The sequence below is a fragment of the Ambystoma mexicanum genome, chromosome 4p (assembly GCF_040938575.1).
Source record: "Ambystoma mexicanum isolate Mex_15411 chromosome 4p, UKY_AmexF1_1, whole genome shotgun sequence".
Classification (NCBI taxonomy): Eukaryota; Metazoa; Chordata; class Amphibia; order Caudata; family Ambystomatidae; genus Ambystoma; species Ambystoma mexicanum.
Genome location: NC_090927.1, coordinates 1,222,849,345 through 1,222,867,953, shown reverse-complemented (window position 1 = coordinate 1,222,867,953; position 18,609 = coordinate 1,222,849,345). Strand labels below are relative to the sequence as shown.

The 18,609-nt window shown below is 44.0% G+C and overlaps 1 protein-coding gene across 4 annotated transcripts in view; it reads right to left on the bottom strand.

The window, feature by feature from the left end:
• Positions 1-713: 713 nt before the first annotated feature.
• MAP4K3 (mitogen-activated protein kinase kinase kinase kinase 3) overlaps positions 714-18,609 on the bottom strand; it is a 2,398,077-nt gene continuing 2,380,181 nt past the window's right edge. For all 4 annotated transcript variants that reach the window (XM_069606874.1, XM_069606875.1, XM_069606876.1 and 1 more), the window contains one exon: positions 714-5,586. In XM_069606874.1, coding sequence (XP_069462975.1) covers positions 5,499-5,586 — 88 coding nt within the window. In that variant the 3' untranslated portion in view covers positions 714-5,498. The remainder of the gene's footprint in view (positions 5,587-18,609) is intronic.

The window sequence follows — 18,609 nt, the reverse complement described above, 5'->3', positions numbered from 1 at the left end:
TGTTCCTTTTTGAAGTCACTCTGACTTCATAAAGAAATTATTTCCGTTAAGGACTGCACTATAACGGAAATAATTTCTTTATGAAGGCAGAGTGACTTCAAAAATAAACTATTTTTGAAGTCACAGGGCTTCCCCCAACCCATGACAGGGAGGCCTCCAGCAGCCTAGGGTCTTCATGTCATGGGGGGGGGGGGGGGGGTGGCCACCAGAATTTTTGTATTCACTCTGCCTTCATAAAGAAATGATTTCTGTTACAGAAAGCATTTCTTTAGAAATGCAGAGTGAGTTAAAAAAGAAAACGTTAAAAAAAAAATGTTTTTACTTCAAGTGGGGCCCCCTTCCAGAACATGTGGTTGCACCCCACCCCCCCCCCCAACAGCACAGCGGGGGATGCAGGGGACCCTGTTACGCCAGTGGGTGGTGCATGCTATTTATACCAGCGTCAATGTCACAGTGTTGAGAGTGGGATCGTAGCCACAGGAAGGACCTTGAGTCGATGATGCACTGCGCCCTCTGCTGTCGAAAAGTATCCGAAGCTGTAAGCAGGATATCAGATATATCAAAGAGGAGGAATCACTGGGGAGGAGGCAAAATCTATTTTTCATGGATACGGAGTCTGTGGGGTTAAAGTGTGCATCAGACGCTTGGAATTTACGATTGCGTTTATATAAAATACCTTTTTATCTCATTGGAGTAAATATAACAAAAGCACATTTCTTAAAAAAACATGTTTATTTTACAATATTTACAATCATGGACATATCTAAAAGCATTTGCACATCAATACTGCTGCTCACATACATCTTTATCTGCTTTTAGTGGCCATACTCACAAAAATAGGCTCGAAGTATGTGCATTTTGCCAGATTGGGCTATCTACATATGAAAACAGTCATCATAAGAAATGTTGATCCAAAATGAAGTTGCTGTGATGTGTGGTATCCATTACACCATTTAATGAGGTAGTAACTAAATTATTTGGCCATACCGAAGACAATAAGAAAATGCTCATAAGGCAAGAATAAACAAAAGGCATGGCACACAAATGTAAAGTAACTTCCATTCAAGGGAATGTAACTGCATGTGCAATGTCTTGTGTGCACAAAAAATGTTATCTGATTTTAATAATGTGCATTGTCTTTATATTTCAGACACCTTCAGTGTCACATCACAGTACGGCAATCCTGAATCAAAATCTTTTCAGAAAAGGATTGCATTCTTCAGCAAACAGAAGTTATATTTTTTTGCATTTTGATTTAAAAAAAGAGTCCAGATTAAATGTGCAGCGCTGAATTGTTTGACTTTTCTCCATGGAAACAATACAATTAAACAAAAGCAGTACTTTGAAGTCAAAGCATGTCCACAGTAACAGCTAACCTTTGTGACTAAATACATGTGCAAGGCTGTGCAAATATAAACACCGGTGTACTTGCTTTCAAATTAAGAACAAGATTATAAAATGAATACAGCTTATATTACAATTGTTTTTAAAAATTACAAGATTTAGGCTCCCATTTCTAAATTACATGTAATAAAAATACATTAGTGTTCTCAAACGCAGTGTGTCCATTGCCTGCATCCATTTTGTACATAGAAGCACATCCAAGAAAATTATTTGGTAAGTGCTGAAAATAGTACTCCCAATTAGATTTCTACTTCATTAACAAAATCAACAACTGTACAGTTAAGACACTTGTACATCATTGCAGGACCACTATCTACATCGAGTCTATGACGTCAATACTAAAAAGTTACTCTTACTTAAAAATACTACCTATATGTACATAGATTACATTTGATAACAAACTAAGCACTTGTGTGATATAACATACTAATTATGACAAAAGTCTGTTTATTGTGATCACATGAAAGTACAAAAGACTGCAAAGTATACAACAAATTACCAGGAGTGTCATAGTGAACCGTACTATCCTTCCATCACAACGGGTTGTAAACTCAACACCACAACAGACCTGATGTGAACATTTCCTTAAGAAAGATGCAGTGGCTTTATAAATTTAAATAAAGGGACCGGTCACAGAGCTTTCTGTGCAAAGGAAACCACATACCTGGATAATATTCAAGGAATAATGTCACCAAAAAAGGCACCAAGAGTTGCCTACATGGTTGCCCAACAAATACCAAAAATTGACAAGTGCCTCTGGAAAGCCAAAGATGATGTCTTGACTTTGGATACATGGCTGTAGTTCCTGTGGGAATGGCAACCATGTGGATTTGGTAACAGCTAATAATGTAGAAGGGAATACATATGGGATTGGTTTCCTTCTTACTAGAGAGAATTCTGGATACTCTGAAAGGCTGCCTCAGTAGGATGAGAGAAGTCTACATTGGAAGCTCAATAGGAATATTTATAGATTAATGTGAAAATCTGGTGCTTTTGAAGGAAGGCATTTCCTGTACATTATACAATCTGTCTTTGAAACAGTGTGTATGGTTCTTGGATAAGGCTTCCTTTTACAGTGAAAGTAAGGACCAGAGGGGTAGATTATTTTTCCAATTAATGAGTTCCATAGGATCCCATAGACTAAAATGGTTTGTGCATGATGGAAAACAAAAACACATTTAGACCCTACTAAAGTATAGGTTCCCTCATAAATGAATAAGAGTGCTTCAATGCACCAAAGGATTTTTATTACTTCATATTTGAAGTAAAATAACATGTTAAAGCAAGGTGAGATACCTTACAAAAAATGGAAAATGAGTGCTTGCTTAAATGTATCAAAATACTGGATACGTCATAAACATAACATTATCAACTACGTGCTGCATTTCTTGGACAAACCATATTCATTAACTTCTGTCCTGCCACCTTATACCTCCAATACAATGTTTGCACTGTATACTAAAGTTGTACAGTTCCCCCGGGCTCCCAATCAGTGTTTAGTTAATTGACCTCAGGCCCGATACTACCCATTTATTTTTAAGATTTAAATAAAAAGAAATATTACTTATATACCGTATTTAAATGATTTTGACGCCAGCACTAAGACATATGAAATGCATGACTGAAATGTTAGGATAGGTCTTAAAACATGTCACTAACGCCAATGTAATAGAACATTTACATTTCTTTTAAGAAGCAATTTTATTTCTCTTAAAAAAAACAAATTTGTGAGATGTGGCCATGCACCCTAAAATGAATTTTAAGAGAGAATGTTGACAGACAGGTCTCATAACTTTTAGTTCTGTGCAGTATTTAAACATTTATTTTAGTACCATCCTGACTGATTTAACTAAATGATATTTGTTCTTTCATTTTGGGTTAATATGAATGTGTCGTGTTAAAACATTTATATCTGTGAAAGGTCTTAAATAAAGTAACTGCCCAATAAAAAATCCTTATGAAATTCACAAAGAAAGCAGCAGATTAAGTAGTTTTGATATTTGCCCAGCGCAAAGTGCTCCGTCAGAGATGTTGGTCGAGTGTTCTTAATCAAGACTTTCATTTGGTAGCCCTTTGCTTTCACACATTCATTTCCATCGCTTCAGGATCTGATATTTGATCCTAATGAAAGGTTCTAGCATCGGGATCTATACAGATGGGATCATCAATCAGCATATTTTATACAGAATCACCTAGACTAGGACTTGCATCTCTCTAATAATGGGTATTTTCCTTCTCCACTTCCAACATCCCCCCAGGTAGTTGGGACACCAATTAACAGGGAGGCATCCAGAAAGGCCCAAATGAATTAAATCCATTGGAAACTGATAATTTTGGTTGATCGAGAACACCACAGTGAACCAGGTGCTTTGAAGAGTCCAATCTCAGCCTGCATCTTGTTAGAGGTAGAGATGAATTCCCAGGTGATCCGGTCATGTTGATAATTATCTTGATGAGCTTGGTGAACAGAGTTCTAGTAGTGATGACAGCCCAGAGTTCCTGTAATGGAACTTTAGTAGAAGATCATCAGCCCTACTGCTTCTTAGAGTGGGATAATGGTTTAAATTATGTCGATTGCCCAGCTTGCATCTCTCTTGCATTGCTGGTGCACTTCACAGTGGGACTAATGTTTTCTCATCATTAGGCACATCAATTACTTAGTCTTATATGCCTCATAAAAAAAGAAGCTCTGAGCTATGTATTATATGTCTGTGCAAAGAAACGGTAGACATGGGTCCAGTTACCTACTCTTAACCACACAGTGGATTTCATGAACATGCATTGGAAGGAGGAGCTTATCCTCCCTGCCCACTGCATCCCATATATGCATAGCATGCGCTGCCAGAACAGCCGACTGATTAATTTAAGAAACTAGCGTGCCTACTTGTTGGTATTCTTTTTTAATTGGGTGTTCACCTAGAACTGCAGAAGCAGAGGGAGCCGACCCTTATACAAAACCTTAAACACTATAATGGACTTTGTACAGAGAAAGACACAGATGTCAGACTTTAGAAAACATGTAAATGAAGATAATGAAAGAGCACCCCAAATGCCTAATAAAAGGGAACTCAAACACAGTTGAATAGTTCCTGCTCAAGCCCCTTGTCATAACACTATGAACAGATAGCGTAGACTACACAATGACGCGTATTGGTAGGCAGGCACAATTTGTGGGAGCCCCTGATCAGTTTCATAAAGCCGCAGCACACTTTTAAAAGGGCATGTTCCAGGCAAATTGCTTTGCGGAAAGGTTCCTGACCGGTTGGAGATGGGAGAGGACATATTAATGTATTTTACAAACAAACTCTTTCACATTTAATTACACTATGAAGCAATAATGATTTTGGAGCTAACAAATAAGGATTTTCTTCTAAATCAAAGGTAAGGTGCAAATCATTTATCTATGAATGCATGAACAATAAACATATACATAAGAAAAGGCATGGAAGTTACATTGATGGTGGAAACAGGGATTTTGAAACAAATAATTTATGTTCACAGTTCATAAAATTAACTTTTTACATATGTATTATTTAACAGAAAGGTGGCATCTTTTTAAAATTAGAGTGTGTATAAAAGGAAATATATAGTGTAGGAACAGCAGGTATGTGTCAAAGAGAAAAAGGATAGAATATGAAAGAACAGTTTTAAAAATATTGCCACTGTAAAATCAATAGGAAAACATAAAAAGGGCGCCTACTAAATGCTGTGTATTTAACATTTAAAATATATTTGTATTTAAATAACATTTCTAACAATAAAATATTTTCTTGCATTTAAAGTATTTAGGCTTTTAGACAGTATATATACATTCTTTAAAGTGTAGTCATGCTGCAGATAAGACAAAGAATGAAACGTTTGCTGCAGGATCCACCCACAAGCGGTCTCAGGAAACAGCTGTGTAATGAGTCATACCACTTCATGGCAACGTGTTCTGCATCTTTGTCTCATGTCACAATAAATTAAAGAAAAACAAGCAAATCTGGGTATTTGCAGGTGTAGCATAATTTCAAGCTGCTGCTTTCAATGCAGCAGTAGTGTTCACCAGTGATGTATTGCAGAGCTGCATAGTTAGCTAGCATGAGCAGATCTGCTCAGTAACTGTTCTCATGACCAGCAAGAATATATAAATTGCTATTAGCCGTTGGGTTATCAGTCGGTCTGCTTTCCAAAACCACCACCCTGCAACAAAACCGAAAAGATATCATGAAAAGGTGCACTGTACACACAAAAGGATTTCCAAACATCTTGGCAGGTGAATATGGGCTGTCCAAAAGTGATTAAATCAGTCTCAAATTTTAACTGTACCTAAAGCCGACTGTACTGGTTTCTGTTAAATGAATAAGGCTTTCTGATTGGATAATGAAATCAAGGGTTCTTAAACTGAATGCAAATTCTGTATTTCTACAGGAAACATACACAAACAAGAATAGCAATTACTTTGCTTATATTGGATTTTCTAAGTGTATATGTGCAGTCTGACGTGATATAAGTAAGCAAATTAGATACAACAGCTCAATATATTGTGCACAGTGCCAGTATACTGGGATCTGCAATCTATTGTGCACAGTGCCCCAATACTGTAATCTTTACAAATCTGTAACTCATAGAAAACATTACTCACCAGTAATACTCAGAAGTAATTTCCTGCTTCTTTTCTGTGACTGAACCCATGTTGTTAAAACACACATTACTTACTGTTTGTACTGCTCTTTCTGGTGGATACAAACAGGGCCGTAGGAGACACATAAAATCTGGGGGGGGACAGGGGACATCTTGGGGACTTTGCTTTATTTATTTATTGTGTTTTAGTCAAAGAACTCGCTTTTTAACAACATTAAAATAGCAGTACGTATTAAATTACAAATATCACTGTATAAAACAAGAGAAAAGAAGAAAAGAAAACAGAAGAAAATTAAAAGGATGCAGCAGCAAAGAACATGTCTTTGTATGTTGCATTTCTGGATTTTTCATCTGACTATGAGCTCATGGTAAGAGAGAGGAAATAAACATTACTTCCAGTGGGCCACAGCTAGGACGCCAGCTCGTTAAGAGGCAGATCACCTGTAAGTGGACTCCTGCCAAATAAAGGAGGTGAAGCCTTTTCTACCAACTGGAAGTTGCTACTTTTTTGTGTGGGGCAAAGAGACGTGAGCGTCTCTTGGCATGGAAAGATGGGGGTTTCAAAGAAAGAGGAAATCTTGTTTGTACCTCTGAGTAAGCCCTGTTATGGGAGTAGAGGGACCAGGCAGGTGTGTGATGTTGCTGCTTTGACTGTCCTACAGGGAGGGGGCGGTGTACAGCAAACACGGAGGATGAGCGATCACAAGCCCAACCCCTTATAAGCACTCCCCAGGGCCGCAGCCGGATGTGTCGGACCCCAGGGATGCCTAGTAGGTGGGGTGTATGTGGACCCAGGGGGTGGCCAGAGGGGCAGCCCGCTATGTGGGCTGCCCCTCTAGCGCCCCTGCCAGGGCCAGGCTAGCCTCTCACGATGAGTCTGGTCCCTCTTATTCCATCTCAAGCTGGCTTCAGAGCCTAGCCTTTCTTTGCCTTTGTTATTCTGAATGCAGAGCTGGACTCTGATCCTTTCTCGTTTAACATTTGCTGCAAAGCCTGATCTATTTGATTCTCTCATATGTTACTACAACGGCAGAGCATGGGTCCTCTGACCTGTTACATTATTCAAAGAGCCCCTCTGGCCTTTCTTTTTCTCTCCCTTGTCTCACTGCTTGCTTGCTTAATACATACCTCCTTGCTTGAACACTCAACATATTCTCTCTAACACAGCAAAGGCAGCTGCAGTCTGCCTTAACTTCTATTTGTTCCGTGTCTTGAATTGGCCTCTTATTTCCACTTTTCTGTCTGCAGTGGAAAGGCATTTGGCAGTCACTGCCATGATGGTTCTACCTGGCCATAAGAGGGCAACATCTAGCCAATATTGGAAGAACATGGGCATATTATGCCAGAGGCTGGCAGCTGTCTTCCTAATGCCTACAAAGAGACACAACTCTTGCCTTTGTTTCTAACAGTAATTCAGTGGATAAAGAAACACAAGAGCACACATATTGCCTATAAAGGAAGGGGATGATGTCACACTTGGTTAAGACATTTTGATCACAACAGGAGCTAATTTCCAGCTGCAATTAAGCGATTACCTTTTAGACTTCTGGCTTTCAATAACGTTAGTACCACCTGGAAAGCACAGAGGTTGCTGAACAGTTTTCCTGGAGCACGAGGGGTACCCTACTCGTGGGCATGGATGATTGGAGGGCATTCTTGCCCTGTTTTGGAGCCTGGCCCCTACAGCCATGATGGGGGAGGGGCCCATTACTTTTGGTTGTACGTACCCTTTAAGAGTGGGCAGACATTGCCTCCTGCTTTGGCCCACTAACAGCTCTGCTTTGCAACTTTATCACACATACCTGTCAGGTGGCATGTAACTCAATGCTACTAATGTTATCAGCCTCAGAAGTCTGGAATCCTTTGCCACATCAACTAGGGTACAGGCTTGCCACCTGAGACTTACCCATGTCTGAGTCGGCATCTGTCGCCCTGTGGGGAAGACACACACAGAAAGAGCAGGGCACAGTGCCCTTGTGGGCTTTTCACACTTCTTCCTCGGGGTGGGCACAATTCACTCCACAGAGAAAATGGCACATGCTGGCCAACATTCTCCCACTTTGACAATGTTACCCAAAGAGCGAAATTGGCCATTTGAAATACATCTGTCGACATATTATTGCGCAATCCACACTGATGGGTTTCAGCACCTGCTTAAGGCGAGATGGCAATTAAGGGCATTTGCCAACGCAGTCAAGAAGCACAGCACACCCTCTTACCAGTGACATGCCATGCTCACTCATTCTGATCACGAATTGGCATTTATCTGGGGTCGTGTTAAATGTATTTATTTATTACATAAGTAGCATCACGCAAACCCCCAAGCATCAAGGCGCAAAGTAAACTGCATAGAGTGGACCACTTCCATTGGCGCACATTTTTACTTTTGCGCCACAAAATGGAAGATTTTAGGGTAAAAGGCAGGTGAAATCACATGGCTTTTCCACTTTGGAAGAGTGTAAATACCTCACACAATTAGCAATTGCTGGCGGAATTGACAATGGCTTCCTCTGGACTCCGCCCGCTTTTACCAGGTTTCATTTCCAAGCAGATCCCAAAGGAATCCCTTTCCTTATTTCCAGCATGAGAATCCATGCTGGCAGTAAGGCCGCATTTGTCTGGTGGAGCAGGAAATACAGGGGGTCCTGGTGTGTCCACTCAGCTCCCGAACTCCACCCAGAAAATGCACAAAAATCTGGCCAATTAGAAAACGCGTCAGTAATAGTGTTTTCCACCACTTTTTCTGAACCAATTGACCTGGAAAATGCTGTGTTGCATCGGAAGCTGAATGCATTCACTCTGCCTATTATCCCACCAGAAGATTAAGCCAGGTGCTGAACACAGGTGTTACATATTCCTGTGCACAATCTGCATTTGGAGAATTAACTAACTGAGCTACCTTACAAATGATATCTCCTCTGGGGTTTTACCGTCTTAATCCCTTAACTACCATGGGTATTTCCCCCCCCGTGTCAAGGCCTTTTTTGGTGATTTTGGTATGTCGCCATTCAATCCCATGTAACTTCTTTGTTACACGAGATATCTCGGCCAAAGTTGGCCACTTTTTTCCCACATGTAGGTGGTGCTGTAACACCACACAGGAATCCTAGTTTGCTGTAGGGGGGTGAGAGAAATTAACCAAAATGGAGAAAAAATTTTTTCTTCAGAAAATGCCAATAAAATGTTGCACAAAGAAGCCTGTGGTGTTTTCCTTGTAAGAGCTAGGAACAAATGGTTTGCTGTGCTGGATTCGCCATTTTCCAGACTTTCAAGAACAGATTGAGTGAAACCAAAATAACATTTTGATATGCTAATCAGCCGTTTTGTGAGAGGTAGGCGATTTTGACGTTTTTTGTCCAATAGGACATGCATGGACGGAATGGAAGAAAAGGGTAGGAAAGCTAGATGGGAAGCCAGAAAGGCATACATTTCTGAAAAGTAGACAATATTCCAAATTTAGGAAGGGGTGATTTGCACAGGTCAGGCAACAACTATGTAGGGAAAGATTCCATAGTTTGTGGGGAAATCGGGAAAATGACAGAATAAAAAACACAATTTCCGCACATTTCACTCTGGTCACCCACCGAAACACGCAGCCAACACCACATGGCCTACCTTCCCGCATTCCCACAGGTTTCCCAATGAAAACGGTACCTCGCATGTGTGGGTGCACCTACCTGGGTGCAACGGGAAAAGCCTAAAACACTGGTAACCCAAAGTCCTTTCTCACAGCAGATTTTCAGGAATTTTGCTCATGTGGACAACCTACAGATTTGGGCCTACGGTGTCGAAGCCACGAAGGAAAACAGGGAACCCCATGCATTTCCGAAAAGAAGACACCCGTGGGAATCCACAAAGGTCTGACTTGCGTGAATCGCCCAATATTTGCAGTGGTCTTCCCTCCACCCCAAATGTACGGGGGCATATCATGTACCCCTTCCTAGGGGCAGAAATCTGCCCCAGGGAAGGCTACATAAGGTGCCCCATTCACTTAGGGTGGGGGGAGAGGGCAACCCCCCCTTTCAAACACAAAAAAACCTGGTGGTCTAGTGGGCCCCCCACCCAAAACAAGTTATAATATATATATAAAGTTGTTTGCCCTTCCCTAGGGGCAGATGGCACATGTGTGTGACCATCTGCCCCCAGGGGGGTGGCAAAACGCACTGCCCCAGGCTTGGGGGGTGGGTTGGCTCTGCCAATATTTGCAGTGGCCTCTCCCCTCACCCCAAATGGATGGGGGCATCTCATGCACCCCTTCCTAGGGGCAGAAATCTGCCGCCATGGGAGGGCTACATAAGGTGCGCCCTCATCCACTTAGGGTGTGGGAAGGGCTGTCCCCCTATCAAACACAAAAAATCTTGGAGGTCTAGTGGTGGGCCCCCCCAAAAAAAGTTATAATATAGATATTTTTGTTTTGCACTTCCCTAGGGGCAGATGGGCACATGTGTGTGGCCATCTGCCACCCGGGGGAGGGGGGGTTCAAAACATACTACCCCAGGCTTGGGAGGGGTGGCTCTGCCAATATTTGCAGTGGCCTCTCCCCCCCACCCCAAATGGATGGAGGGCATCTCATGTACCCCTTCCTAGGGAGGGCTACATAAGGTGCACCCCATCCACTTAGGGTGGGGGGAGAGAGCCACCCCCCTTGCAAAAATCCCTGGTGGCTAGTGGTCCCACCCGTAACCCACCCCACCCAAAACTATTTTTTTAAAACTTTTTTTTTATGTTTGCCCCCCTTCCCCGGGGCCAGATGATCACCCATCTGCCCTCAGGGTATTGCCCCCATGCTTTGGGGGGCAGGGGGGAGAGGGCAGCTTACATGGTAAGCAGCCCCTCCCCCCACTTCAAAAACAGATCCATGCACGACACACCAAACACATTCTGGGGGGGGGGATAAATGACATTACACCCCCCCCCACTTAAAATTGTGGGGGGGGGGATTTGTCCCCCTGTCCCCGCCCCCATGTGCTACGCCCATGGATACAAAGCTCTTCCCACAGATTCCCCTTCTTTGAAATAGCTCCAGCAGCATACAGGATCTGAGAAATCTTTGCTAGCTAGATACCAAGAGGGTAAACGTCCAACTTTGTGACCGGCTCTGTGGCAGCCACCTGGGTACCACTAGCCCAGGTTATGATGGATATATGAAACGGTACATCCCGATACTTCAGTTTCACCTAATTTCCAACTCTCCACAGAGGTTAAAGAAGCCATACAAACTGCCAAAAAAAGATAAACCCATAGGATCAGAGAAGAACATGATGAAGCAACACATAATTGATACTATCCTCCCACAAATTCTCAATCTTACTGAAGAATTTTGAAGTAATACTGGAAGAATGGTGGGAATAGATTACAAGACAATGCTCTCCTCATAGGTATCCTGACATTCGCCCTGGTTTCAGGGATTCTTTCTCCCTTCCCCCAACCATACTTTATCGTGCCCCTTCTTCCTTCTCTTTCTCTCTCGCCCTGTTGACTACTTTATCAGCCCCTTCTTTCGTACAGCACTCATTTGCTTGGTAGCGAACCTTGTGGTAAATATGCAAGTTAAAGATACTCGCAGCACTGACTACTATACTACAAATTCCCCTTCCCTCCATACTTGTAGGATGTAGTTCCACTGGGGATGGGATCAGAGCACTTGACGCAGCAGATTTAGAATAGTAGAGGGCACATGGATGGGCAAGCAAGTGCACCAAACCCTCCTCTCATGCGCGCTTTGTCTCCCAGCCACCAGTTCCTTTCGAAGTAGTTAGTAAACTGAAGGAACTCTCAGTAGCATGGATGTGGGGCGTGACATATGGGTAAATGGGACTTAAGTTACAGTAGTTATTATGGCAAGTAACTTAAGTTTATTCATACGTCCTGTGCCCTGAAGGAAGGAGGATTAAAGAATAAATGAAAAAGGCTAACTAAAGAGGTTCAGCTAGACCGCCAGGATAAACTTGGCATCCAATCTGGAATTTGCATCTATAGAGCAGTGACTGCAAAACAAAACTCAAGTGGGAGGCCCACAATGCCCTACTGAAGTTGCCCAGAGTTACTTGCTTCAGAAAAGCAAGAACAGCAGCCTTGAGCTAGACCAGATGTGCATGCATACCCTTTTGGGTAGTGTAGTAGCTTGTAACATTCCAAAATGCAAGATGCCACCCATCTGGCAATGGTGTCCATGTGTGAAGTCTGTTGGAAGACTTCTTGGTATATTCCAGGTAAACGTTTAAGATGTGAAGAATTATTTGCAGATCGCCTAAGGGGTCAGCAAACAAAATGAGTACATTTATTTCTTGGTTTAATTTGAACGCCGTCACCATATAAAGGATGAAAAATGGTTGAGCACGGAGACCCAAACAAGCGTTTCTCTACAGCTAATTGACGTTCCCCAATTCATACGGCCGACTTGAGGGACAAGAATTATTTATTCATGGAACCCGACAGAGGTCTACTGAGGACAACAGTTCAAATGTCTTTACCATGAGAGCTGCAAGACCCAGGTTGTGATCCCACAGTGGCGGGGTGGAGTATATTTGACCCATGGAAAACAGCACACACAAGGGTTTTTGAACACTAGATTTTACCATAAAAAGAGGTTCCCCGTAGAATTCAGAGAAGCACCCACTGCCAAAAGATATGCTTCTCAGAAATCTAGTCTGAGCTCTGAGGAGGTCAGGTTGGTCACAAAGGTATGGACATGATCCAGGGATGTCCGAAGACGCATTGAGCCTTTCTGTAAAAGATCAGTAGCAAAAATGTATCAGTTTACTACAGGACTGTTGTCTGGAGGTGGATTTGTGAGCTAGAAGTAGGACTGCCATGTTTTCTGCTGAAAGAACCACATGATCCCCCTGTGACAAAAGCAGTGTTAAAGGCTGGGTGAGGAAGTGATGGTGAGACCATGTGCTATGTCATATGGAGTCCTTAAAGCAGAGAGAAGGAGACGCACAGAGATGCAGAGAGAGAGCGAGAGATGCAGAGAGAGATGCTGTGAGAAGTGAGAGAGCGGAGGGAGAGATGGCAGAGAGGGGGAGAGAAGGAGAGAAATAAGGGGATAGATGGGGAGAGAGGGGGTGAGAGAGAGGGAAAGAGAGAGAGAGAGAGGGAGAGAGAGAGGAGGGAGAGAGAGAGAGAAGGGGGGACACACAGACCCGAGAAAGAGAGGGAAACAGAAAGGGGAATGCATCAGGCAAGGGTTCTAAAGCCAGAACTAAGGGAAGTCATCAATTGGCCAAGGGAGAGGGATGCTGTCTTTGCAATGGGGAGTAGCGAGAGTAACTATCTAGGCCACCCGGTTCCCATAATCAGGTTGCCCAAAACATATGATCCCCCATTAGGAAAACATCTCACCATGGGGCTCTGCAAGAAGCCCCCAAAAATGTTAGGCTGTCTCGCCCCACCATACAAACTGACCATTATCCTGTTTTCCTATCATATACCATCCTTACAAATATAAAAATGTAGGCAAGCCATAGTTGCTCAAACCTCTATTCCACATCGTGCTTCATTGGAATTACCAGTAGCATTTGGAAAATGGATGTGTGAAACACACACGGAACATGCACTGAATTCTCCTTCTCCTGTAATCTTTAGCAAATGCAGCATTTTCAAGAAAGCAAACCTACTACAGCTTGACCTGCGGGAGAGCTGGCAGCCACAGGGGCCTTCTGTAGCAAGGTCACAAGTATTGAAAAGTGGAGAGTTGCCATGTATTTCTGTTAGGGAGAACTCCCAGGCAAGCAGGGCAGTTTGCTAGGTGTTCGCGGACATCAAACTCATGGAAGGCCTAACTCCTTCCCAATCCTGAAAGGAACGCAAGTCCAGACAAGTAGCAAGTTCAACTGGGGTTTATTACAGTCAACAACCCACAGGGATCAGATGCTCGGGGCGAATCCATGCAAGCTCGAAGAACTTTAGCTCGCAGGCCAGTTTTGATAGCAGTTTGCATCATAGTTACGTCAAACCCTCGGCCCTTCTCCAAAACCCTAACTCCACTCTGGATTGATTAGCCAGTAGTAGTTCCCCTATAGCATCCCCTATAGAGGTTTTTGGATTTGACATGGCTATGTAAGGTGTCAGGCCTGGTCCATTCCCTGAAAATTGCTACTTACTAATTGTTACATTATGTGGACCCAATGATTGCTTGGTGGCCCCAGCTACCCACCACTACGGCCATAAGCTGTGATTCGCTGAGCTGTGAGCCCCCAGACCTGGGACAAAATCAGTTCCCAGCTCAGACTGCTCCTGTTCACAGTGCTATGTGCAATTATGTGTCTGCGATGTAACCGTGTGTAGTTCATCATTGCCATGAGAGTGCTCCCTTCCCATTGTACAACTCTTGCTGGGCTGTAACAAGTTTGTTGCAAGTCACTGCCTTGGTCCTTGAGACAGCTGCGCTTCCCAGCCACCAGTTCTTGGCTCCCTATCTGCTCAGCTGGGTAACAGTGTCCAGAGACCGTGTTTGTGAGCTCTGGAGCTCTGAATTATGTTGTATTTAGTTGAGAATTATGCACTTTTGCTGCCGGGGTTAATTCGGTTCAGGGGAAGGAATATTCTTTGCAAAATTGCAACCTTGGCGGTGGCTTTGTTCCGCATGCAGTGGTTCTGCTAACACAGCATTCTGCATGGCGTCAGGTTTTATGAATCAGCTGTGGCCTACTGTGATTTCCTAAACTATGATCTGGTTTATACTGTTTGCGCTTTCCCATAGTATTCATAGGTTAGTGAGTTATGGCTTGGTCAAGTCCCTCGAGTGATCCTGCCATTCCATAGTGTTATTTGCATGTAAGCATCTGCCAGCATTCTTGCTTTGTTACGTTTTCTGTGATAAGCCAATGGCACACATAATAAACATGCAGACAGTATGTGCATGTCACTGTCCTCTAACTCATAGAACTGTACGCATTTGTTCTTCGTGTACTTGGTTGGGTGTGTGTCCCGAATGTGCAGATGGTATGTGTACTTCATGTCTGACGCTGCTAGGTCGTCATGGTGTCTTAACGATTTGAGGCATGGCTTCTCAGCGCTTTAGTCAATTCTGTCCATATGTCTTGTGCGTCTTCATCCACTTTGGGTAGTGTTCGCACTGCTCCTGGATTGTAGGGTCGGCTGAAAGGATATTTCTCCTGGTACTTGTCCATCGCGGGTGCAGTGGGAATTGGTGCGAGCTCATACGATCGGCGGCCATATTGACTTTGGTTTTTCTTCTGGTTGGAGTGTCTTCCAGGATGGGGGGCATAGTTCGACCTCTCCTCTTCAGTCCCCCACTCTGGTCGACTTGTTGACGACACCACCAGAATCTCTTCCGTCATCCACCAACCGCTACACCTTCGTCATCCCTGGGAGATGTCCATAGTAGTGGACATGCTCTTCAAATGACCAGTACCATTTAGATGGACCAACCTTCAGGTTTGCACCACACCCACTTCCCTACATATTTATTTGGGTTGCATGGGTTGTCTACCTTTATTTCAACCTGAAATAGGTTTGACTGTGCTATCTTTTGTCGTAGTCTTTCTCTTTCCTTCACAAGATCATCTATTGCTTGTCCAGTCTCCATTTCCATTGGTACTTGCATTCCTACTGCTTCCTCTGCCATCTTCTTGCACCTTCCAATACATATCTTGATCCCACACAGGGATGCTGCTCCCAGTGCTACAGCGCCAACTATCACTTTTAGTCCATCAGCTAGCGAGGACAGCATCCATGACCAGAGATAAGCCAACCAGCTCTTGTCTTTCCCTATTCCATTTGCTTCCTCTTCCATTTTTGCGTGCATCTGGGCCAATTGTGTAACTGCGTCAGAGAGTTCCGTTATCTTAATCGTTGCTAGGTATGAATGTGCAACAGGAACTTCCTGTCTTTGTACAAACTGTTCCTACCATAGCTGTGAGGAGATCCAGAACGTACCTATTCTGCAGTGCCACCAACCTTATCACTCTGCGCTCTTCTGTGAATGCGTTGAACCCATTTACCATTGAATTTATGGTTACCATCAACTCCCAACGAGTGATCTGTAGCCTTTTAGCATTTGTGTACGTCTGGACGCCGAGTATTAGTGATGGAACAAGTTACTTACCTGTAACTGTTCTCCAGTATGGGTCTGGCATGGATTCACATGCTCATGAATATTCCCCGTCGTCAGTCTGGGAATCCTCGGTAAAGAAAAAATCAGTATCAGTTTTGTTTCTGATCTGTCTTTCTTAGTAGTAACCAATCACTGGTGTCTGGGTCATACTGCCCCCAGCCAATGACTGCCCTCTCCCTAAGCTCCGCCTCTGGCAGCCATCCTCAGATTTGGTAGCACGTAAAGTGGCATATGACCAAGTGAATAGCTGCAGAGGGGTACGAGGGAGGGTTCACATGTGAATCCATGCCAGACCCATGCTGGGGAACAACAGTTACAGGTAAGTAACTTGTTCCTTCTCCAGCATGGGGTCTGGCATGGATTAACATGCTCATGAATATAAGAATACATAGTAGTACACACATGCACAACCACGGGAGGTGGCAAAGGCTCAACATTAAGCATATAATAGACAAAGAATCAGGATGAAGAGATCCGACAGAAAACAGAAAACTTCTGTGTGTGTGTATTTATTTTGCATCAACACAGGAAGTTTCGGGTGACTTAGACAATTTATTTTACAGTTCTTTCGATAAGCACGAAAGGTAAGTGAAATATAAACGGACAAGGTCGGTGGTGGATAGTAGTAACACAGATATGTGTCGGCCTCAGAACTGTTGAGGTCAAAACTTCAATCGGATGCACATTTCCCACAGATGGAGGGGGTATAACAACCCTAAAAAGCAGGGAAACATGCGCCTCAGACTTGCATGGGTCCAAGGCATAGCTTACACATGGTGCACACAACAATATTTACATATAACATACACGAGGGGGGTGGAGTTGTGTCACAAGGATCGACACAGGGTGTGTTTCGGCCAAAAAAGGGGGGCTTGGTTAGCGCCTGTCTTTGTGCTGGCCTTCATCAGGAGAGGCACCTGTGGCGGTGCTGTCCGTTGTATCTGTGGATTTAAACGGACTTGTGAGGATCTCGGGTATAGATTGACTAAGTACTAAAAAGTATTCAATACAGGCAAAGTGGTGCCAAGGCGATACACCATGTGGTGTATCTGGAGAACAGCATACCTACTGCTTTGGTGGCAGGAGGTTGCTGTTTGGGTAATCCTTAGAAGATGCAGGATTGCCGGTGCATAAATGGCACTTGGTGAGTCGGCTGTCGATTAGTACGGGCCGACTGGTATCGGCCAGGACTGGTCCCATGTCTGAGAGGGGACAGAAACAAGGGTAATGGATCCCGAACTGAGCGTGATGGACAGAATACCGTTGGTGATGGTGGTCCAAAAAGTGCTCATGAGTGCTGGGAAAGGCACGCCTACTGATTGATGTGGGGGCCGTGTCCTCGAGGTATTGAGTGCACTAACCGTGCTGTTGTATCCAGGCTGGAACTCGGTGCGTGATGGGTGGCTGAGATCAGCAGGTGGCTCAAGAACTTCTAGGGTGACAATGGTGCTCACGTGGGAGTAAAAAACCTAAGGGCCTCACTGCCGACAAGATGGTGGACACTGCAGGAGCAAATGCCGTGCTCGGCAATCTAGTGCTATAGTGGGCTACGTGACGGTGCCTGGAATAAAAACGTTTATTAGAGTGGAGAGAACGTGGTGCATTAGTGTTGCATTAAAAAAACTGCCCAGTCCTCTAGCCGAGGGCGTGGGGCGAAAATGCAAAGTGCTCCTAACGGTAACTTACCACAGTAATCTCGCAGGTGCTTGGCTGAACGAGGACCTCTGAACGCCGTGGTTGCTGTATGGAAGATGGAGTGGTAGTGCCTAAAAGGCTATTCTAGGGCTTGCAACCAGCCAATCAGGGGGCGCTAGGACACTGAGGCTAGACGCGGGAGCCAATCGAGTGGAGCTAGGCATGATATCCAATGGAGTGGAATGAGGCACGGCCGCACAGGATGATGGACAATGTAGTCCCTATGGGCCAAATCATGTTAGCGCAGCGCTGTGTGCTCCAAGCTGTGGGGTGGGTCAACGTGTACCCAACGAGTTTGGGCCGGGTACTGGATTGGTCAAGGAGTCACCCATGCCCCTCTCGTGTTGTTACTTACAATCGAAGACATATAAAGACCTTTATCAAAGAAAAAAATATAAAGACCTTTATCAAAGAAAAAACAGACAGAATCCACCCGGTTTCTACAGCTCTAGTGCATTGAACAGTGGGACCTGCTGGCAGCAAGTGGTGTTTGTCAAATACTGTCTGGCCCTGGTCCCTCGCCGTGTGGATGCAGACTCGCTGTTTTCATAGTGCTAGCGATGAGCATGACGTGTTTGTAGATAGTGGTGGATCTACAGGGCCCCTCGTATGAGCGCGTGTCTGCGTAGTGACATGCTGGAGGTGTTTGTGTCTCAGAAATGTTTCCATTCAACGATTATATTTAAGCCTTTCCGTACTGAGTCCAATTTGTGAACCCACTTTTGCTCAAGTCTTGTGAGGGCCAAGTTAATGTCGCCTCCACGTCGTTGTGGCTGGAGTTGCTGGACCACCGTCCAGGAGAATTG